The sequence below is a fragment of the Hypanus sabinus genome, chromosome 4, assembly GCF_030144855.1.
Source record: "Hypanus sabinus isolate sHypSab1 chromosome 4, sHypSab1.hap1, whole genome shotgun sequence".
In the NCBI taxonomy this organism is placed as follows: domain Eukaryota; kingdom Metazoa; phylum Chordata; class Chondrichthyes; order Myliobatiformes; family Dasyatidae; genus Hypanus; species Hypanus sabinus.
Window position 1 is genome coordinate 32,918,005 of NC_082709.1, and position 24,413 is coordinate 32,942,417.

The 24,413-nt window shown below is 40.9% G+C and overlaps 2 protein-coding genes across 5 annotated transcripts in view; one reads left to right on the forward strand and one right to left on the reverse strand.

The window, feature by feature from the left end:
• LOC132392642 (uncharacterized) overlaps positions 1 to 24,413 on the reverse strand; it is a 709,726-nt gene that overhangs the window by 429,547 nt on the left and 255,766 nt on the right. The window lies entirely within an intron of this gene.
• ppp1r1c (protein phosphatase 1, regulatory (inhibitor) subunit 1C) overlaps positions 20,388 to 24,413 on the forward strand; it is a 120,656-nt gene continuing 116,630 nt past the window's right edge. For 3 of the 4 annotated variants that reach the window (XM_059966794.1, XM_059966795.1, XM_059966792.1), the window contains exons 1-2: positions 20,971 to 21,078; positions 21,300 to 21,357. In XM_059966794.1, coding sequence (XP_059822777.1) covers positions 20,998 to 21,078; positions 21,300 to 21,357 — 139 coding nt within the window. In that variant the 5' untranslated portion in view covers positions 20,971 to 20,997. Of the gene's footprint in view, positions 20,522 to 20,970; positions 21,079 to 21,299; positions 21,358 to 24,413 lie in introns of those variants that run through there. The other variant, XM_059966793.1, reaches the window with a different exon arrangement.

Here is a 24,413-nt window from a genome sequence, read left to right on the forward strand (position 1 = left end):
AGAGAAGTCAATGTTTGCCTAAAATATTGGGGATAATATCAGGCAACAGACTTTAATCAAGATGTAGAGGAATTTTTACATGATATTGTCAGGGATGAGGGATCTGGTCATGAGGATGGTTTGCAAAGCTCATGGCTGAAAGTCAAAACCATAAGGAATTTGACATGATTAATGTGTACCTTAAGAAGTTATCCTGGCATTGACACCTGGGTAATACATTTAAAATAACAGGAAAATACTTAGAGAGGAAAATATGAGAAGTGTAGTGGTAGAAGCTAGATGCACAAATAATTTTATAAAGAAATAAGGCAAGTAGTGAAGGATCACGGTGTAGAAATTCATCCTTATCATCTCTGCTAACATAAAAATTAGTAGTTGCTATGTATTACTCTCAGGTTCTGAAACTCTATTAACTCTAAAGCAAGGAATTTACAGGGATAAAAACAGGGGATTGGGTTTAACCAAAACTGATCTTTTATAGAATCAGCACAAAAATGGGCTGAATGGCCTCATTTTCTCTTCTGAGGTTCCATGATACCACCTGCGAGTTTTGCATCCCAGGGCTGCCTTCTGCCACCCCAGCCATGTGCTTGGGACAATCGTCTCTACACTACTTTTATTTGTTGCTTTTCTAAATCCTACTTTTAAAATATTTATTTTCAGAAACAGTGCCCAAAGACGTTTCCAAAATATGGCATCACAAGCTCATGAAAATTTCCATTTCTGCTAAATAAAGATTGTGAAGATTTTAATTTAATGAAATGATCAAATTTCTGCTGAGTTCCTCCAGCATTTTGTGTGTATTACTTAGATTTCCAGCACCTGCAGACTTTCTCTTGTTTTTAAAGCTTCCGCTGTTTTGCTTCCCTATCGTGTTACTGGAGTATTTTTTTCTTTGGAAGTTGGGTACTGCAGTGAATTTGAGAGTGATCAACTGTAATCTGCAGATCTAAGGGTGGTGGGCCATGTTAAATTCAATTCAATTCATTTCAATTCAGATTTAATAATTCAACCATACATAAATAACTATGAGTACAGCCAAACAAGACAGTGCTACCTGAGCCACAGTGCAAAACACAGTACCAACAGTCACACACAGCACAAAACACACATAGCCCATACAAGATAGAAAGCACATGCAAGATATCAGTGAAATACAGCAACACACAAAAAATAGTCTAGACCCCGAGAGCACAAATGCCACAGAAATCTGCAGTTGACCACAATGCAGCTTGTCTTCTGGCAAGAGAGCACTGGGGGGCAGCACCAATTCCAGCCTGGATGCTGCGCCACATTGCCCCCGGTGGAGGACTTTGATACCTCTCTCTCATGGTGGCTGTAAACAGGCAACTCCACAGCTTGAGGCCTAGTCCTTGCTATAACTGAGGTCACGCAATTCCTCCACCATCCATCCCTGCTACCCAACAATAAATCAGTGAACTGAACTAGTAACACTAGCAGATTGCAGATACACATTACTGCATTGTTTATGTAACTTAGTGGCTTGTCTGTAGGCCTGTAATCCAGGTGTCAAGATTTATGAGTTACAGGGGTGAGATTCAATGTTTTAAATACATATGGAATGAAAAGCAAAACAACTATCAGAATTACAACTAAGAAACTACTGAAGTGTCAGAAAAGCCCATTTGTTTACTTATACATTTTAAAGAAAACACAGTGGTTTTGCCCTTCCTGGCCTATATGCAAGTCCAGGCTCACTCAGATACAATTTTATCTGTCAAAAGTCCTCTAAAATAATTTAAAGTTGTCATAGTTCAAATAGAAATGGTCAATAATGGAGCTATTTTTAGCAACATAATTTTCCTTTAAATAATAATACATTTTAAATGTATTCTTCCATTTTTTTATTAAAACCGTCAATGTCAGAATGATGATTTACAATGATACTGAGGACTCTCTCTTTTTTGCTATATTAGTTTGAACTTTAATTTGTGTATAAATTGTTTTGCTTAAAGAAATTTATATCAGTTCTTTTTGTTTATATTTTCACCCTAAATGATGTCCTGAGGCTTATTCCAAAATATGTTAACTGGTAAAGGCAGAAAGAGCCAGCCTGAGGTTTAACAATCTTTCTTTATGGTGATTAAATAAGAATTGCTTGTTAAATTTTCTTGATCTCTCAACAATAAAGTAGAATTGAGATTAGCACCTTTCCTTTCCCACAATATGAACATATTTGTACTCAGAGGTGTGAAGGGTAAATTGTGAGAGCTGACCTGCTAAATAGATGAATATTTGGAACATACTGCCATCTGGTGCAAACTTGCTGTTCTATGTTCCAGAGCTCTACAAAAGGCTAGATCTGGAAGTACATCTTCATTTGTGTGTGACAGTGAGCATTGTTCTGCGGATGTAAGCTTTATTTACATCCTTCACAGGATAACTTTTCAGACAATGAAAATCTAAATGGTGTTGCACACAATTAAAAGAAATAACTCCCAGGGTAATTAACAAAGAATTGTGGTTAAATACTGGAATTCAAATGCAGGGAGATGGAGGATAGCTGTAGAAAGAGCCCGTGGTGCACTCAGCCAGACCCCACAGGGGGAGTAATTGAGTCAGACAGTTTGTGACTTGTAATACTCACGGAATAAAAATGATCAGTATTTATAAAAATGATTGTACAATATTAGCAGTGAATGTGATTCATAAATTTTCATGAGCTGCTGTGCTTTATTCAGAGAAATTAAGGCTGAGTTCATAGCCATGAATTTGATTCTTTTGTGTACTATATCCATATTCAATCAGGAAGGAATTATTAACAATATGTCACTGGTTCCTTTACTTATTCATGTAATGGTATGGTTTTTACATATCATATGACCTATAGTTTGCTTTCTGTTTTGTCCATTTGACAAAAACAATGAGTCTCCTCCAGTCCTGCTTAGGACCATGGAACCTAGTTACCCATTCCATGGACTATAGTGGATTTTGATAATATTGCTCACATATATAAAAGAGAATTGTTTGGCAAATTATTTCCTTCTTAAATTCAGCACATTTGTACAGTGTAAAATAAATACTCATGTTGCTCAAACCTGATGCATCTTTTCAACATTTCAGTTGCTTAATGTTAAAAATCGTTTGATCTAAGCAGAGGTCAACGGATCTGTTACACAAAATAACATAAAGTTTGTGTGAAGAGCATTGATTACTCATAATATTTATCTATTAAAGGCTACTGTCTTAATAGGCCAATGGCTCTGTAGAGAACTGCTGGCAACCTTCATCGTATGCACCTTCATTTACAAAGTCCTCAGCCATACACTTCAGTGCAGAAATACAGAAAGCACTGGAGGTCAGATGGAAACATCTTTAACTTCCCAATACTCCCCAACTTACTGAGCTGAGGGATTGGATGCTATTTGCATCTGCTTCTTAATCTGCACGTCAACAAAAAACACTGTATTTTGCATCATGCCATTCATTAGCTTAGGGCCACCAACTTTCATAAATTTTCATAACTTTAATTAAAATAATGTTGGATGTAGTATGATCTTTACCTTTTGAAACTTAATGAATGATTTCCTACTGTTTCTAATTGATCCTGATTGTAGAATTGTCCAAAGGCCAGTCCATAGTTTCCACTGCTTGTGGTGTGGTTGCCCTGGTGGATTGTTATGCCTCAAAGAACAGGAGGGGACCAGCTGGACATAGAGAGGAACTTCAGACAAAAGGCAAGTGCAAACACAGGCATCACATGAAAGGCAACTGTGAAGTGCAGAATGGGTCCGGCGTGATATAGTTTATTGATGTTGCTGAGTTGTGCACTACTCATGGGTGAACTTTAATCTCGCTTCGGATGTGTCACTATGATCCAGATTTTCAAATACCATAACCTGGACATGGTTAGAAGTTTTAGCAATTATTACCCATACCTATTGGCAATGAGAAAGTGAGGAGAGTGTGGATTGTAGGAGGCTGTTCCCTTCTGTGGAGGAATAAGGACAAGAGGTTGGGCATATCAAATAAAGGGAAGGGAAGTAAGGGGATCATGAGGACAAACATTCTACATTTTCTGTTTAGAATCTGTTCAAATATGGTGACTTTAAAGAGAGAAATGGAAATATGGAGAGTAAAATTTGTATATCTGTTGTTAAATGTCTAGTGAATGGAAATAGAGAGCTGCTCTAGCGGAGAACCAGTACAGACCTGATGTGTGGAATGACCTTGCTCTGTACAGTAGCATTGCTTTCATTAGAAGTCAAGTGATTAATCACCCACTGCGGGTTTTCCACAATTAACCTATTGTTGCAGCTATTTTTTTGTGTATTCTTCTTTCTATATATCGTGATGAAGTGCTGTGAGTACAGCCAAAACTTAGACCAAACAAAAAGTCTTCAGGATCCAACAAGAGAACAGGAAGTTGCCCTCAATTGCCAAGGAAACTTAATTATTTTGATGGTGGGCCCACTGATGCTCATGAGCAAAAAGGACCCGGGAATGACAAATTCCTTGCCCATCATCCCTGAAGCAATCTGTTAACAGAGCATTGGAGCTCAAAAACTATCCACAGTGCCTGAACTAGAATGTGCAAAAGGATGCCTCCTTAGCACTGGCTAGCGTTTGGCAGCATGCTAATGTAGCCCATGCTATTCCCGAGTGTAGGCCAATGTATTAACATCAGATGTGCCAAAATGAAGGCATTTTAATTCTGGTGTCATCCCCCTCCATTCCAGTCCTGAAGAGTCTTGGCCCAAAACATTGACTGTTTATTCATTTGAGCAGATGCTGCCTGACCAGCTGAGTTCCTTCAGCATTCTGAGTGTGTGTCTTGCTCTGGATTTCCAGCATTTGCATAATCTCTTGTGTTTATCATTTGTTGCTCCACTCTTTAAGGGATACCTACCCTGAAGAAGTTTAACTCTTCTCCTCGGCTGGAGTTCAGTGAGACAATCTCTCACTGCTCCCACTCTGTGATCTCTGCTGCCCTCAGACTCACCCAGATTTGCTATTTCCTCCCTGGCAACTTTTCTTCTAGTTCCATGTGGCTTCCGGGTCCACTGTCAGCCTTTCCAGTTTGGACCCACAAGGATCCCAGGTACCTACATTTAATTGACTACTTCTCAATTTGAATTCTACATGTTATCATCTTGGCCATGCAGGGATACTCTCTCAGTTTCTGCCAAAGCACCATGCATCTCTCTCCTCCTCCTGCTATGGACCTCTCTGATAATTCCTCCTCCACCAGACCCACGTCTTCAACCATCGGTTCTTTACCTTCATCACATCCAGGAAGGATTGGAAGATCGCTGATCCTGCTGTCTCCAACTATGATTCTGACAGCCCTAGACTTCTCCAGACCATGGATACTATCATCGCCAAATCCAGTGGCTCCGGCCATGGATCCCATTGTCTCCAATTCCAGTTCCAATGACCCCGGACCTCCACCAATTCCAGGCTGAGATCACTATTGCTCCAGCTGGGCATCGGGGTTCCCTTTCTCCCACCACCACCACTCTCCAACCCCAGGCTCCTTTGACATTGCTTGGAATCTCAGAGCATCCATTTTCCTGCCACCCTACGTTCTCTGTACACGCCAATCCTCACCTCTCTTCTGACACCACCAGCTCCCTTACCCCCTGAGGTCAGCTCTAGTCCTTGTTGGGTCTTCATCATTCCCTCTGACCTTTCCCTCTTGGAGGAGGAATGCTCAGTCATCAGCAAAGACCTTATCTTTGTCCCCTTTTTCCTGCACCTCAATCAGTTCTGTGACCGCCACAACTCCAAGCTCTTTGTCACCTCCGTCTCCAAGCCCTCCTCTTTGGCAAGAATTCTTCACCCTGCACCAATGATCCCTTCTCCCGTCTCCAATCCTCTTCCTCTTCTTGGACACCCTGCTCTGGTTCTCTGCCCTCACTGAATCTTTTCATATCTAATTGCTGACCTGACATTAACCAGCTTGACTTCTGCAATCCTCTCTCCTTGTTGCATCTTACCACTTCTAAATGCACTGCCCTTCACTCTCTCTGCACCAATCCCAACCTTACCATCAAACCCACAGACAAAGGAGGTGCTGTTGTAGTGCAGTGGATTGACTTCTAGCTTGTTGAGGCTAGGTAGTAAATTTCAGACACTTCCTCTTACTTACCTCTTGAAATGGACCCCACTCTGGACCATCAGAAAGTTGCCTTTGACTCCTTTACTAACCTTATCGATTCTGGATAAGGGCAACGCCCATCCACTGCCAGCAAGCTCATAAGTTGTTCCCTTACCCCGCACTGCTTGTTTCTACCTCCACCCAAGATCCACAAGCAAGACTTTTCAGGTAGGCTCAATGTCTCTGCCTCCTCCTGCCCCAGTGAACCTGTGTCCACATATCTCAGCTCTATTCTGTGCCATTTGGTTCAAATACCTTCCCACCTACACCCATGACATTTCACATGCTCTCGATCTGTTCAACAACTTTCAACTCCCTGGCTCTGAGTTCATTTTCACCATGAGTGTCCAGTCCCTGTGCAGTTCTATCCACCATCAAGAAAGCCTTAAAGCTCTCTGCATCTTCCTGAACAAAACACCCACCCAGTTCCCCTCCACAACCATCCTCCTCCATCTGGCAGAACTGGTCCTTAACCTCAACAATTCTCCTTTGGCTCCTCCCAATCTCTTCAAACTCAAGGGATAGCTTTGGGTACCTGTATGGGCCCCAGCTCTGCCTGCATTTTTGTTGGCTACATAACACAGTCCATGCTGCAAGCCTTCCCTGGTAATGCTTCCCAACTCTTCTTGCACTACATTGACGACTGCATTGGTGCTGCTTCATGTGCCCATGCTGAGCTCATCATTTATATCAACTTTGTCCTTAACTTCCACCCTGCCCTTAAATTCACTTGATCCCTTTCCCCTTTCTTGATCTCTCTGTTTTCATCTCTGGAGACAAACTTTACACCCACATCTTTTATAAACCTATAAATTCCCACAGATATCTTGGCTATACATCCTCCCACTGTGTCCCCTGTAAAAATGTCATCACTTCTCCTAATTCCTGCATCTCCACCACATCTGTCCCCAGGATGAGTCTTTCCTTTCTGGGCCAAACAGCAGGGTTTCCTTGTCTCCACTATTCTTGCTGCCCTCAAGCACATCTCCTCCATTTCATGGACATCTGCACTCACCCTATCTTCCTGCTACCTTAACAGGTTTAGAGTTTCCCATGTCCTCACCTGCCATGCCATGGGCCTCCACATCCAACACATGATTCTCAGTTCTTCCAGGTGAGGCAACACTTCCTCTGTGAATTTGTTGGGGTCGTCTATTGTATTTAGGGACACAGAATATTGAGCAACTCTACTCCATCCGCCAAAAGTGGAATTTTCCAATGGCTGATCACTTTAATTCCTTTCCCCATTCCCATTCCAACATGTTGAGTCATGGCCTCCTCTTTTGCCACATTGAGGCAACTCTCAGGGTGGAGTAGCACTTTAGATTCGTCCAGGTAGCCTCCAACCTGATGGCATGAACATTGTTTTCTCCTTCTGGGAATTTATTTCCTTCCCCTTTCCTCCTTCTTCTATTCCCAACTCTGGTATTTAATCTCTTCTTCTCACCTGTCTATCACCTCCACTTGGTGCCCCCCCCCTTCTTACCCTCTCATGTGGTCCACTCTCCTCTCCCATCAGATTCCTTCTTCTACAGCCCTTTATGTTTCCCAACCACCTGGTTTCACTTATCATCTTCTAGCTAGTCCTCCTTCCCCTCCCCCAACTCTTTATCCTGGCATCTTCTGCCCTTCCCTTCCAGTCCTGAACATGATTCTCGGCCCACAATGTCAACTGCTTATTCGTTTCCAAAGATGCTGCCTGACCCGCTGAGTTCCTATCACATTATATGCGCATTGCTCTGGAATTCCAGCATCTGCAGAATCTCATGTATTTGTTGACTCACTGGCTAATTTGTTAGGTATCTCCTGTACCAATTAAGAGGCTACTGAATGCATGTTCATGGCCATCTGCTGCTGTAGCCCATCCACTTCAAGGTTCAACATGTTGTGCATTTAGAGATGCTCTCCTGCACACAACTGTTGTAACCTGTGGTTATTTGAGTTACCATTGCCTTCCTGTCACCCTGAACCGATCTCCTCTGACCTCTTTCATTAACAACGTATTTTCATCTAAACGATGTGTTTTCAGTATAGCTTTGTAAAATAATGTATGTAAGTTAAATCATTTTCTTTCAGAATTTGTATTTTTGTTTTTTTATTGCCTTCGTTCTATGTTTGACTTTAAAAAAATTATTATTGAGAAACAGCACAGCATTTAACATCACCATTCCCACAATTCTGATTGAGAAGTTACGGAACCTGAGCTTCTGTACCTCCCTCTGCAGTTGGATCCTCGACTTCCTAACTGGAAGACCACAATCTGTGTGGGTTGATGATAACATCTCAGCATTGCTGACGGTCAACACTGGTGCACCTCAGGGGTGTGTGCTTAGCCCACTGCTCTACTCTCTCTCTGTATCGATGACTGTGTGGCTCGGCATAGCTCAGATGCCATCTATAAACTTGCTAATGATAAACCATTGTTGGTAGAATCTCAAATGGAGGCGAGAGGGCATACAGGAGTGAGATATGCCAACTAGTGAAGTGGTGTCACAGCAACAATCTTGCACTCAACATCAGTAAGACAAAAGAGCTGATTGTGGACCTCAGGAAGGGTAAGACAAAGGAACACATAATAATCTGTATAGAGGGATCAGAAGTGGAGAGAGTGAGCAGCTTCAAGTTCCTGGGTGTCAAGATCTCTGAGGATCTATCTAACATATCGATAGTTATAAAGAAAGCAAGACAGCGGCTATTCTTCATTAGGAGTTTGAAGAGATTTGGTATGTCAACAAATACCCTCAAAAACTTCTATAGATGCACTGTGGAGAGCATTCTGACAGGCTGCATCAATCTTTGGTATGGGGGGGGGGGGGGGTGTGAGCAGGGTTACTGCACAGGACTGAAAAAAGCTGCAGAGAGTTGTAAATTTTGTTGGCTCCATCTTGGTTACTGGCCTACAAAGTACCCAGGACATCTTCAAGGAGTGGTGTCTCAGAAAGGCAGTGTCCATTATTAAGGACCTGCAGCACCAAGGGCATGCCCTTTTCTCACTGTTACCATAAGGTGGGAGGTACAGAAGCCTGAAGACACACACTCAGCAATTCAGGGACAGCTTCTTCCCCTCTGCCATCTGATTCCTATATGGACATTGAACCCATGAACACTGCCTCACTTTTTAAATATCTATTATTTCTGTTGTTTGCACAATTGTTAATCTATTCAATATACATATATGGCAGTTTATTTATTTGTTTGTTTGTTTGGTTGTTTGTTTACTTATTTATTATTTTTTCTTCTTCTGTATTATGTATTGCATTGATCTGCTGCTGCTAACTTAACAAATTTCATGACAGGCGCCGATGATAATAAACCTGATTCTGATTCTGATTCTGAGAACATGCCCTTCCAGCCCTTCGAGCTGCACAGCTCAGCAATCCCCCAGTTTAACCCTAACCTGATCACAAGACAATTTGCAATTGTGATTAACCTACAAACCTGTATGTGGGAGGAAACTGTAGCACCCTCGAAAAGCCACACAGTCAATCGGAGAATGTACACACTCCTTACAGGCAGTGGCAGGAATTGAACCTGAGTCCTTGGTACTGTAAAACATTGTGCTGACCACTACACCACCGTGATGCCCTGATATATTGCCTATCTTATCCTATATCTCCTCCTATTGTTTGCCTTATCAAAAGAAGTAATATGTGCCTGATCAACTGCTCAGGCTGCTCCCTTCTCTAATACGATAATGATTTTCCCTTGGCTGAAAAGTGCCCTTAGTGAATTCAAATTATCTAAATAATGTCATCAGCTTCAGGCACTTTTGCTGCTGTGCCACAGATTTTACATTGTCAAACAAGGGTTTTACAGCTAAAACAGGAATGTTCTCTTGAAAGTTCATATTTTGAACTGACCAATGGTTCTAAGGTAAATGAATCTTGTGTCAGAGTAAGTAAAAGCAAGAAAGAGACAGTGAATGAAAAACACTCAAAGCTAGAGTGGCATATCAACAAACTAAAATCTGAATTCGCCATAGCCAATCCAATATGCATAACGTGAGTCTATGTATGATACAATTAACATTACCAATTGTGTTACATATCATATTGTAATTATAACTTGAACTAATGGATGCTTTGCTCAGTTATCTTTTTGCTCTTTTGATAGTATCTGACATATTTACAAAAATTTGGCTAGGCAATACTTGTCAAATTAAATGCAGTTAATGCGTTATGCAGCTAGTTACATATTTATTCTTAAGCTATGTCCTTATAAAGGAGCACAGCTAGCAAGGTCATGGAGAATGAAGTACTATGAAAGGAGCTATGTTAAATACTTGCAATATTACAACAAAGAGCATGCCTGGCATCTTTAACTATATCTCAGTCTTAAAGGTCTTAAATGCACTTTGTTCAAATAAAAGGTTTAACAAAGCAAAATCCAAACATCAGAGGTTTATTTTCCATTATTTCAACAATTAACTACTGAGAGTTAATGAAAAGATTAAAATCCTTCAGTGCCTTATAATTAAAACTTCCAGCCTCGTGTAAAGCTGCTTATTAATCAGGCAGGGTGAAGATCGCAGACATTAGAAGCAGAATTGTGTGGTCTGGGGTCTGACAAGTGGTGAGGAAAAACATCTTTGAAGAAGAGGAAAGCGAAAGGAGCTTATTTATAAATGACATTCTTCATGTGATTAAATTTAAAATGATATCTGTTGATAATTGAATTTAAAATTCTGGAAGTACAATTTTACACTGATTTTGCAGAGCTTTATCATGTGCCTAATTCCTGACAGTACACTTGCCAGTAATTAGGATGGAAAGTAGAGGTCAGCGTTGTAATAATCCAAAGCAATTTTTACATTCCCGGTTGCCATGATTACAAAAGCTATTTTTTCAGAGCTAATCGCATTGGAAATGTAAAGTCTTTGAAGCTAAACCAATTTTACCATATCTTACTTGTTATCAGTATGCACCTGAGAATATGGTTACAAAAACTTTGATTCTTTCCCCATTTTCCCAAGGTGTTCTTTCTTTTCAGTCTATTTATTTCCATGGAGAATAGAAGTAGAAACTGCAAACTGTGAATTGTCGTTGATGTCAATCAATGTCATTCCAAATCAACTACTGTACTGCCAAGAAGGAGAAAGCATGTTTCGGAAACAATAACAATGAATTCTTTAACAATACAGTTGTTCCTAGAATTGATTTGTAACAGATTCATATATGGATTAACAGCTAATGATATATATGTCTGATTATATCTGACTTTTTCAGGTTATTGAACTAGGAGACTTCTAAGAGGCCCACAATCTCGTTGTAGGGTTTAGAGTCCTGTGTGTGCCTCAATGACCCAGAGAGCTATGTTGGCTGGAGTCAGGGCCTTTTGCTTCAGGTCATAGCAGGGTCACCCATGCCAAGCAGTTCAAAGGGTAGAGGCCAGACTAAGAGTGGTCCTCCAGGTTTGGGGGTTCAGCTCAGTGCCAACAACCCTGACTGGTAAATAAAAATTCTTACGGAAACAGCAATGTAGAGTCATTGTTTATCTGTGTGTGACTGTATGGACAGACAGAGATGGAGGACCTTCATTGCTGCCGTAAACACCAGCAGCATAATGGGAGGTAAGTAGGAGCTAGGAGACTTCAACCATGCCTTTTTTTTTTAAGACAGCAAATAATCTAGTGATGTAAGTGTGTCACTTATACTCTGTCATTTTTACTTCTCCTCAATTCAGCCTGAATAATGCAAAATATTTATCTGTGGAGCAGTCCTAAACAGTGTACTTGGTACCTCAATGCAAACAGACTCCAGCTTGTAGAGTGTGCGAATACCGGTAATTCTTACTTTGACCATTGTGCACATATGTACATAAACTTGCATTGGGATGTTATTATGTCAGGTGGGTCAGCTCAGCACAGGGAATTCAGGGAAGCAGATCTGGTCTTTAGGGTTTCTGACTCTGAGGCACTTTGGGGAGATTCTGAGGAGCTGAAATTGATATAAGCAAGGAGATACTGTAATAGATTAGCAATACCTCCATGTAAAATACTTGATAGAATTGAAGCTGAAAATCAATGGCTAAATGAGATCAGCATTTCCAGTGTGAGCATAGCACATAAGACAAATTTCTACTGTAGTTCCCATTAGATGTGATAATTTTACAAGTTGAAGTTGCTGAGCATGAAACAATAGTGTCAAATAGCATGCACATTGACAAAATTATAAAAATCTTTTGAAGTGGAAATGCTAACAGGGAAAGTAGGCGTGCATTTATTAAATTCAATTTTGGGGTCTGAGCATTGTGGGAAAGGCCAGTATTTATTTCCCATTCCCCATTGCCCTTAAGAAATAGTGGTGAGCCATCTTCTTGAACACATTTAGTCCTTTTTTTGGTGAGGGTACTCCTACAGTTCAGTAGAAATTACAGGCTTTGTCTGAACGAACAGTGATTATTTTTTCCAAGTCAGGATGGCATGTGACTTGGAGGGGAACTGGCTGGTGGTGGTATCCCCATCCATATGTTGTCCTTGCCCTTCTTAATGCTAGAGGATACTTTTGTTTTGGTACCATTGGAGTAGCCTGCATAAATAACACAATGCATTTTGGAAACCGTATTGATTGCAGTCAGTGGAAGAAGCAGTGAATGATTAAGGTAGACAGTGGGCCACTAGTCAAGTGAACAATTTTGTCCTGGATAGCGTCAAGCTTCTTTAGAACCGCTGGTGTTATACTTGTCAGACAAGTGGATGATCCGTGCTCTAGGGTATAGGGAAGGAGTCACATTCTGCAGGATTTCCAATCTCTGATGTGCTCTTGGAAATATGGTATTTATGTGACTTGTCTAGTTGAATTTCAAATCAATGATGACTCCCCGTGTGTATTAATTGCAGGAGACATGGCAATGATAATGTTGTTGAATGACAAAGATAGCTGGTTGACTCTTTTGCTGGAGATTGTCATTGTCAGGCACTTGTTTGGTATGGGCATTACTTGCTACTTCTCAGCCTATGTCTGAATTTTGTTTAGATCTTTCCATACATAAGCATGGGATGCTTCATTCCTCCAGAAGTTCTGAATGGAATTGAACATTGTGCAATTGTCGGCGAGTACCACTGCATCTGACCTTCTGATCAAAGGAAGGATATTGATTGAATAGATGAAAATGGTTGGGCTGAGAACACTGCCCTGAAAAACTCCTGCAGTTTGTCCTGGGCTTGGAGTATTGACCTCTGAATACCACAACCATCTTTCTTTCTACGAGATATGGCTCTAATCACTGGAACATTTTACTCTTGATGCCCATTGATTTCTGCTTTACCAGAGGCACTTGATATCTCATTCAATCAGCTACTGTTTTGACATCAAAGCTATCTTTCTCTAGAACTTCTTGTTCAACGTTTTAAACAAGGCTGTGATTAAGTCTGTAGATGAGCTCTCTTGGCAAAACCTGGAACAAGCATCAGTAAGATTATTGGTACATTTCACTGCTTAAATCTAGGTCACAATTCTGGAGCCCTGTGCAGTGCCCAATGCATTGTGCATTTCTCAATAATCTGATGTGGGTTCATTGTACAATTCCAATTTTGTACAAATTTCCAGCTCTGTGGCTGACTAATGAGATCAGTTGATTTGAGTGAGAGCTATTTAGCCAGAAGCACCAATACCCCCTCCAACCCCTCCAATGCATCTATTTCAGATATAAGAGCAGGATCAACCTTGTGTTACCTTAATTTTCTATGACGCAGTGGTGAATCCAACCAGAACTTCATTTAGTTGTTATTGTTCCATCTTCAATGAAAATTTGTCAATTATATCTGCGTGACTGAAAATTCCACTTCTTGTTTAATAATGAAATGTATTTTTAAAAGTTTGGTCTTGAATGACCCACCCAGATGATGCTAGTAATGTGATCATGTGGAGAGCAGGCTTGCTGGGCAGGATGCAAGTTGCACACTCCTGCTATGAAAGTTGCATGCTCATGTATCTTATCTGTGCTGCAAGTTCATTGTAAGTCTGGCTGCACCCACTGTGGCAGCAATGGAGAATGGTGAGAGTAGAGGTTTGGAAATCCACTGGTGCACCGCTGGAAAAGCTATTAAGGGAGAGATGAGCTGCCAGTTTCAGGGGCTATGCTCCCAGTGAGCCCCACACACTACTGCAGAACATAGAGCAATAAAAAAATACAGCAGAGAAACAGGCCCTTCAGTCCATCTGGTCCGTGCCAAATCATTTAAGCTGCCTACTCCCAATTGACCTACACCAGGACCATAGCCCTCTATATCCCTATCATCCATGCACCTATACAAACTTCTCTTAAACAATGAAATTGAGCTCACATGCACCACATATGCTGGCAGCTCGTTCCACACTCTCATAACACTCTGAGTGAAGAAGTTTCCCCTCATGTTCTCACTAGACTTTTCACCATTCACCATTCACCCTTGCGTTTATCTTATTTATACTTCTCATAATTTTGCATGCCTCTATGAAATCTCCTCTCAATCTTCTACCTTCCAAGGAATAAAGTCCTACTTATTTAATCTTTCCTTCTCACTCAGGTAATCCAGTCCCAGCAACATTGTTGCAATTTTTTTCCTGCATTCTTTCAACCCTTTTCCTGCAGGTACTGTAGGTAACCAGAACTGCACTTAATCTCCAAATTAGCCTTATACAATCTCAACATAACATCCCAACTCCTGTATTCAATAAATACACAAAATGCTGGCAGAACTCAGAAGGCCAGCCAGCATCTATAGGAGGAGGTAGTGACGCTGTTTCGGGCCGGAACCCTTCATCAGGCCTGCTGAGTTCTGCCAACATTTTGTGTTTTTATTTATTTCCAGCATCTGCAGATTCACTCATGTTGCTCCTGTATTCAATACTTTGATATATGAAGACCAGTGTGCCAAAAGGTTTCTTTATAATCCTATCTACCTGTGACACCACTATCAGTGAATTAAGGACCTGTATCCCCAGATCCCTTTGTTCTACCACACTCCCCAGTGCTACACCATTCACTGTGTAAGACCTACCCTGGTTGGTCCTACTGAGGTGCAACACTTGGCACTTGTCTGCATTAAATTCCATCAGCCATTTTTCAGCCCATTTTTCTAGCTGATCGAGATCCTGCTGAAAGCTCTGATAATCTTCCTCGCTGTCCACTACAACCCAAGTCTTGGAGTCATCCACAAATTTGCTGATCCAGCGAACCACATTATCATCCAGATTGTTGATGTAGATGACAAGCAACAAAGGGCCCAGCACTGTTTCATGTGGCACTCCACTACTCATAGGCACTCTTAGTTAGAGAGGCAACCATTTACTACCTCTCTCTGTATTCTCCCATAAAACCAATGTATTATTTAATTTACTACCTCATTTTGAATGCCCGAGCAACTGAACCTTCCTGATCAAGTACCTTGTCTTCATCCACTTTCCTGGTAAGACCACTGCAATTTCTGTACTTGCCTGTCACAAGATCCAAGGGAGCACCTTGCCAGGCCCTGGGGATTTAACCACCCTAATTTGCCTCAGGACAGCAAACACCTCTTTCTCCGTAATCTGCGTAGGGTCTATGAAATCAGTGCTGCTTTGCCTCACTTCTATAGACTCTGTGACCATCTGTGATCATCAATAATTTCAGATATGCAAATGACACTGTGTTAATTACAAATTCGGAGGAAGAATTACATAACTTAATTGATATAGTTGCTGAAGAAAGTGCAAAAAGACAATGTATGATGATATCCAATAAGAAGGAGAATCCTATCTGCAGGCTGAAAATAAGTGGGGAAGACATAAAACAAGTACAGAACTTTTGCTACTTAGGAAGCAGGGTGACATCAGATGGCAGGTGTGACATGGACATCAAGAGAAGAATAGGGATGGTAAAAAACACCTTTATGGGAATGAAAAGTATACTGACCAACACTAAACTAGGCATGACAACTGCCTCAGAGTACTGAAATGTTACATTTATCCAGTTATGTTATATGGCTCAGAATGCTGGACAATATCTAGTAACATGAGGAAACGAATTGAAGCAGCAGAGATGTGGTTTTTGAGGAGGATGCAAAGAATATCATGGATGAAATGAATATCTAACGAGGATGTCATGAACAGAGCAAGCACAAAAAGAGAAATAATGTATGAGATCATGAAAAGGCAACATAACTTCATCGGACATGTGGTTAGGAAAGAGGTGTTAGAGTGCATGGTAATTATGGGAAAGATTGAAGGGAAGAAAGCAAGAGGAAGGCAAAGACAAATGATGATGGAGACAGCAGCCAGAGAACTGGAAATGAATATCAATGAATTGATCCACTTGACCCGAAACATGAGTGTGTGGGGCATGGCACCTGATGGTGTTGATGGCTATCTCCTCGGTAAATACAGATGTAATCCTTTAGGATTCTCCTTCATCTTGCCTACTAGGGTAACCTCATGCTTTCTTTTAGCTCTTCTGATGTCTTCCTTAAGTGTACTCTTGCATTTCTTATACTCCCTAAGTACCTAATTTGTTCCTACTTGCCTATACTTGCTATGCATCTCCTTTTTCACTTAACCAAGGCATCAATATCTCTTGAAAACCAAGGTTCCTTAAACCTATTATCTTTACCTTTTATTCTGACAGATACATACAAGCTTTGTACTCTCAAAATTTTATTTTAAAGGCCTTCCACTTATCAATTACACTTTTGTCCCAATCCAGACTTACCAGAATCTTTCGGATACAATCAGAATGGGCCTTTCTCCAACTTAGAATCTCAATCTGCAGGCCAGATCTATCATTTTCTATATTTACTTTGAATCTATGGGCATTGTGATCATTATATACAAAGTGTTCACCTACAAAAAACTTCTGTCACTGCATTACCTAATAGCAGGTCAGCATGTAGAAATCTCATTGGAATGGCAACGTACTGATCAAAGAAACTTTCCTAAAGGCTTTTGACAAACTATATCTCTCCTAGTCCTTTTATAGTATGGGAATCTCAGTCAATATGCAGAAAGTTAAAATCACCCGGGATAACTAACTTATGTTTCTTGCAGCGCTCTGTGAGCTCTCTACAGGTTTGTTCCTGTAAGTTTTGCTGACTGCTGGGTGATCTATAATATAGCATCATTAACGTGGTCATATGTTTCTTATTCCTTGCTTCCACCCATAAAGCCTCACTAGATGAGTTCTCCAGTCTGTCTTTACAGAGCACTGCTGTGGCATTTTTCCTGACGAGTAACACCACACCTCTTCCTTTAATCCCACCCACTCTATTGTGTCTAAAACCATGAAACTCCAGAATACTAAGCTGTCAGTCCTGCCCCTCCGACAACCAAGACTCTCTAAAGGCTATATCATGATTCCATGTGTTGGTCCATGTACTGAACTCATCTGCTTTTCCTACGATACTTCTTACATTGAAATATACACAGATCAGGACACTAACCACACCATGCTCAACCTTTTGACTCCTGACTTTGAGGTTTTAACACCATCTATCTCCACAACCTCTCCACTATCTTTTCTGGGACTCTGGTTCCCATCCCCTACAACTCCCATTCCTAGTAGGATATTGGTATCCCTCCAGTTCAGGTGTAAGCCATTTTTTCTGTACAGGGCCCACCTTCCCTGGAAGAGAGCCCAATGACCCAAAAATCTGATGGTCTCCCTCATGAACCAAGTCCTTAGCCATGTGTTAAACGGTATGTTCTTCCTATTTCTGGCCTCACTAGCACATGGCACAGGTAGTAACCCTGAGCTAACAACTCTGGAGGTCCTTCCTGTAACTTAGCACTTAACTCCCTGAACTCACTTTGCAGAACCTTGTCACTCTTCCTACCTATGTCATTGGTTCCTACCTGGACCATGACCTCTGACTGTCACCCTACTAATTAAGAATGCTGAGAACTCGATCCAAAATGTTTTGGACCCTGGCACCCAAGAGGCAACAAAACATCCATGAATTTCGTTCTTGTCCACAGGCCCTCCTTTCTGGTCCTCTAACTAACAAATCCCTTATCACTACAGTTTGCCCTTTCTCTCACCTTCCCTTCCGAGTCACATAAGCGGACTCAGAGACAGTGACCTGACCGCTGTGACTTTCCTCTACTAGGACATCCCTCCTAACGGTATCCAAAGTGGTATACCTGTTGTTGAGGGAACGGCCACAGGAGTACTCTACACTGGTTGTTTAACCCCTTTTCCCTTCTTGACTGTCACCCAGTTTCTGTGTCCTGCATCATTGGTGTAACCAACTCTCTATATGTCCTGTCTATCACACCCTCAGCCTCTCAAATGATCTGGAGTTCATCCAGGTTCAGTTCCAACTCCTTTACACCGAGTGTTAGAAGCTGCGGCTGGATGAAAACTGGAGGTCTCCCTGTCTTCCCACACCCTGCGAAGGGTGCAGTCAACATTCCTGCCATGCATCCCTACCGTTGTAGCTAAGTGACTATAAAGAAGGAAAAACAATAAATAAACAGGGAAAGATCTACCTTCGGCTTTTTGCCTTCTCTCACTGATGCCTCGAAGAGCTACAGCCTCAAAATGCCCACTCTAACATTGCCCACTCCAACGATGGCTGCTCTACTTGCCCCTGCCTTATTTTAATATGTTCTTGCCATTCAATCGCAATCGCTGATTGGGCGCTGCTCAAAGCACCAAACTGCCATGACTCGATGCCTCATGTACTCAGTTTGTGAACCTGAAGGAACTATGTCTTCCCACATTTCAGATCTCTGATTTGCGAGCTGATCAAAGCATGGAGGGGCCCAGCTTCAACTGATTTTGTGACTTCTCCCTGAGCTTGCAGACCATTCCGGCAACAGTGGCAGTGTGGTCAGCATTATGGAGCTCATTTGACAGTGCTTAATGATGCTTTGGAAGGTCAGACGGCTGGTCATTTTGCCAATGTACTCGAATCATGTGTTAGCTGTTTTTTATTTGGATTCCTATCTTGATGCTCATTCTTTAGAGTGAAGCAAGGAAGATCCATAGTTTGGGTTGAAGTAAAGGAATTAAGCAGCGGTAGCGAAGATGGTGATGGGAATTGCAAGATTATAAGATAGCTAAGTGGGAAGGGGATGGAATCAATGACTGCGACTGTAGTGTTCACTTGAACTCTTCCTCGATGAGCTGTTCGAAGTTCAAGCTGCTCACGGGTCTCTGGGCTGTTTCCCTTTTCCTGTCTTTCCTCTTCCTGATGTTGTAGGACTTCTGGTTCCCAATTGATAATAAAGCCTGTTCTAGTGAAGGCAATGTTGTGGAGTTTGCCGTAGATCAGGAGTTTGTTACAGACTCCTCAGTTAATGGTAAGGATCGACGGCATAAAACAAGTTGGGAACCCCGTGCTGCAGATGGTTAAATTCTAGATTCTTGTCAAGCAATGTATCACAGATGTATTAATGCCCTCTGTTTCTACCTGGCTCTTCCAGTTGCTAAAAGAGAAAATTGAGAAATAAAATATATAAATTCTGCAGGGCTGTTCAAAGTTTTTAATATCTCAATTCAAGTCAATGGGATTGAGCAATCTTCTGATCAGTCCTTTGTACCTTACCTCTTCCAATTAGCCTGGGCGTCTCTGTACAATTTTCACAAGTAAGGTTAGCGGGGAACATTCATTTAATTTCTTTTCACATGATCTCATCCTTAAAAGTGTCCTTTAGTTGCAGGGGTGAGTGAGTGAAGTATTGCTTTCAAGGTCACGTTGATCTCCGTCCACCCAATAGGTAGCCGCACAAGTCCTGGTATTTGATTTTATTAACTGAAATTATGCCAATGATTTATTTTGGCATTACCTTGTAAGAAAGGATATATAATTGCTATGGTTTAAATTTGACTTGGGTTCAATGTCAGACTTCTCACTCATCCTTGCTGTTTGATGCAAAGCATCAAACTTACTTCAAAGCCCACAAGTCTCAACGTGAGTTGTGTGTCTGGTGGCATTCAAATATCAGGTGATTTTGTAACTCAAGCCATCACTTATAAATGTCCTTTGTTACAAATCTGGCAGTTTAGCTCAGTTTAACCCCTCCCCGTCAACAGCAGTCATAAAAGTAATTTGATTTTGCAGGAAGGGTAACTAATTTTTCATTACATTCTCTGACTAAACAAAGACATTGCTTGGACTTGTCAGCAAGTACATTTACGTAAACGATGCCAAATTTCTCCTCAACTTGTGGGTGGTTGGCATGTGAATTTATGAGTTGTTTATCTACTAGTGAAGGTCTGATAATGGTAGGAAGGAGTAAGCAGGCTGCCATTCAGCCTGAGCCGAACCAGGAGAGATTCACACAAATGCCAAAATTGGGTGGCGTGGGGGGGGGGGGGGTGGTAGGATGGGGGGGATAATAATTAATTATTCTTCAGCTCAAGAGCATAATGTATGGCGCAGGATTTAAGTTAATCCCTGCACCAATCAGTACAGTGGATCTGCACCGAAATCCACTCTGTCAAGTATGAAAAAAAGAAAATGTTTCCTGAGTTCTGCTTATCAATAATTAACAGTGCATCAGCAAAGTCCAAAGGGAGCTTATATTGCACATTTGAGTAGACTGCTAATAATATATAGTAGATGGATTGGTGCATTCAAATCCCAGAGCACAAAACCATTCAAGTCCAGCATCGCATTTTAAATTAGCCTGTGGATAAATGCCCGGCTACCATGGAATTGGGATAGAGTACAATTAGCTCATTGTTTTGATGGTTTTCACAGAGGGAACTGTAGGATTGCGAGAGCACAGGCTAACATACCCCTGGATGTGTAATGAGGGAGTTGCTGAGCACAGTACATGCAGCGTAGAGAACCTTCATTCGCTAACTGGGAGACTTCCAGACAGGCTGCTATTGTTTTCCTTTAAGGAGTGTGACGGTGGATAACAACAGTAGCTCATTTTTGCTTTCAGGATTGCCAGAGTCTCCTGTGCTCGAGAATGGAGTCAAACAGTCCAAAAAAGATTCAGTTTGCTGTGCCGTTATTTGAAAGTCATCTGGATCCTGAGGCAGCTGAACAGGTAATCCAATAAACTAAACATTTCACAATGTATTTGAATATTAAAGGTACTGACTTCAAATTTGCTTTCACACATGTCAAAACAAGTCTAATATTAAATCATTGTTATTTTTTGCTCCACTATATTAAACAATGTAAGAGCTTTTTTTATAATTGAGGTAAATCATAAAAGTTTGTGTGTAAATGAAAAAAAATTCGTTCTGTTTTGGTTATTTTTTTCAGATAAGAAGGCGAAGACCTACTCCAGCATCACTGGTTATTCTTAATGAATCTTCGCCAGGTATTGAAATTAATTTGATTTGAAAAAAATAATAGGTTCCGTGTGGCAGTGCAACTGAATTAAGCACAATGATTTTTTCTAAAATATTACTGCATAAGTGCATGAAGTAAGTTAATCACTTTCATTAGTGCACCGAATGATTGTAGTATTGATGTTTTTTAAGTCTCTTTCTCTTTTGCTGAAATTGCTTGCAAACCTCTGCTACCTAAATGCTACTTCACCTGATTAACATTGGAAGCTGAACTACATTTTACGGCTAGTTATCTCTGATCTAAAAGCACTAATAAAGAGAAACAGTCAATGCCAAAAATGTGTATGTGAGGCACTAAAGATAATTTTTGACCAGGGGTAACGTGGTGTCCTTCCCATCTAGATCAGTTTTAGGCCACCTCATTTGGCATGTAGAGAGGCCGGGGAACCAGCGTGCATGGATCTATTTGATGAGTGGGCAGAAAGCAGAATGCTCTTGGCATTTGCGCAGCTGTTTCCCATATTTGTTATTGCATTTACCTTTGTACCCTGTCCTTGTGGGATTGTAAACTGAACCTAAGATAATGAAATCTGGCTCTGTAAGATGGCAATGATCAATATTTGAAGTCTTTTCTGACGCTGTGTACATATTAGTCATGAGTCACCGTGGTGTATCAGTTAGCGCGACACGGTTACAGCTCAGGGCGGCAGAGTTTGGAGTTCTGAACTCCAGGATCCTGAACACCCTCTCTTTTTAATGCATGGGTATCGTCCAGGTGCTCTGGTTTCCCTCCACAGTCCAAAGACATTCTGGTGAAGCAGGTTAATTGGTCATTGTAAATTATCTCATGATTTGGCTAGGGGTTGCTGGGTGATTCAGCTTGATGGGCCTGCAGGGCCCATTCCATATTGTACCACAACAATAAAAAAAATATAAAGTACTTTTTGCCTGTAAGTGTTCTTTTATTAGGCCATATGACAACTTCTATCAAATTTCATTAAACATCTATTTGTATGCTAATATTCCTCAGTCATGTCCTAATGTGGAGCGGTATATGTAGGTACATAGACACAGAGTTTGCTTGTTTGCTGAGAAAAATATATTATATCATCATTTTTTGCTGATTGAATTCACTGAATATCATAAAGGTTTGTTCAGAAGTAAACTGCAACCTTCCGGAAGCAGGCAGCAGAGAAAGAATTCTCTTAGGAAATGAGTCATAAACTAAATCAGTGAAGGAGTCATAGGGCAGCATTATGAGCTCTATAAAATGCAGTATCAGTTTCCACCACAATATGTACAATAGGGTTCGAGTTTGCTTCTTTGAACTCAGTGAAGACCTTTTAGTATCACATGATGCCCTGATTGATTCATTTAGATCAAATGATCAGAGGAGTACAGGACTCTGTACAGAAGTCTTCGGGTTTCAGTGTAATTATGAGTGGTCTGCTGCTGTTTGAAATCTCTTACTGTTCAATGTCAACCTCTGGACAGTTGCTCCATATTCTTGGAGTTGCTATAACGATAATCTTTTTATCGGTCTGCATTGCTAATTGCTGGAAAATATTATTTGGTTGATCTTCAGTGGTACAGATCACAGAACAAAATAAAATTCTTGCATATGTCTGTAGTTATTTAAGACCATAAATAGGAGTAGAGTTAGGCCATTTGGCTCATCAATTCTGCTCTGGCATTCAATCATAGCTAATTTTTTTTCAAACACTTTTGTCTTTCCTTGTAAATCTTAACCCCTTTACTAATCAAGAACCTGTTAATCCTTGCCTTAAATAGACATAATGACTAGCCCTTCATAATCCCCTGTGGCAATGAATTCCACATATTCACCATCCCCTGGTTGAAGAAATTCTTCCTCATCCCTGTTATAAAGAGACATGCCTTTATTCTGAAGCGGTGGCTTTGGATGCTACAGTCTCCTACTTTTAGAAATATCCTCCCCATGTCAAGACTATTTGTGTTGTTCTAATTCCATTTGACTTTTTCTTTTTGTCCATAGTTTTCCTACTTCTGGGCTTCTGCATTTTTGTTTCCTTAATCTTCCTTTCTTAGTTACGTTCTTCTTTACTGGCTTTCTCCTTCTCATCTCTTTGTTCCCTAATGCATTTTATGCAGGGACTATAAGTTCTTGACTCTTTACCACTGCATGTTTTGAAGGTCAAACTGGTCAGCAAAATGAGAAATAGTAAATACCTGATTGAAAATAGAATCCGAGGGAAGTAACAAAAGCTGAAGAGGCATAGTGACAGTGAAGGATGTGAGCTCTCTACCGGCAAGGACAGAAGTCCTAGATGACTGGTGGATGGTTCTCCTGCTGACATTGTGGAGCATCTCTGTAATATGCTTTACATTATTATTAAGATATGGATGGAAAGTGGGGATTTTCCTCAACATTTGACTTCGGGCAGAAGTCTGGAGAAACTTTATTCAACGGCATCATTATTTCCAATAATTTTTACTCCCGATATATTTGTCAATGCCTCTTCTGTTGGACCTGGACTAATGTGAATAGATACATTCAGCTGAATCCCACTAACTTATGCCAGCACTCCTGACTGGTACTGCAAGCATGTAGTTGTTTAAACACACTTGGTATGGGACTTCCACCCGTCCCCTGTGGAATGAGAATTTCTGGGATAACCAATGGATTTGAAGTGCTCACCTGGTGCAGGGTCACAGGGATGGTTTCTTCAAAGTAACATTGAGCATTCTTAGTCAAAACGGACACTGGGAGAGCAAAGTCCATCGATTCATCACTCTTCTTGTTTGGAAGCTTGTTCTTAAGAAAGTTAGTGTTACAGATACTGTTTAATGTTAATAGAGTTATGGAAGAAAAACAAATGGATAGAAGTTAAATTGACTTTGTTTAAGAATTATCTTCTGTAAAGCTGGTGTTCATGTTTGTTTCTCTCGATGGTTCTTTACCTTAACCTTACTGGCCATTAAGCCACTGCCGTTTAGTGCAGCAATGAAGGTCCTCCATCTCTGGCCGTGTTCAAGGCTTCCTCTCAGTTTTCACTACTGACACTCATGCAGGTCCTGGGTGGAGACTGACAAATATCATCACCTT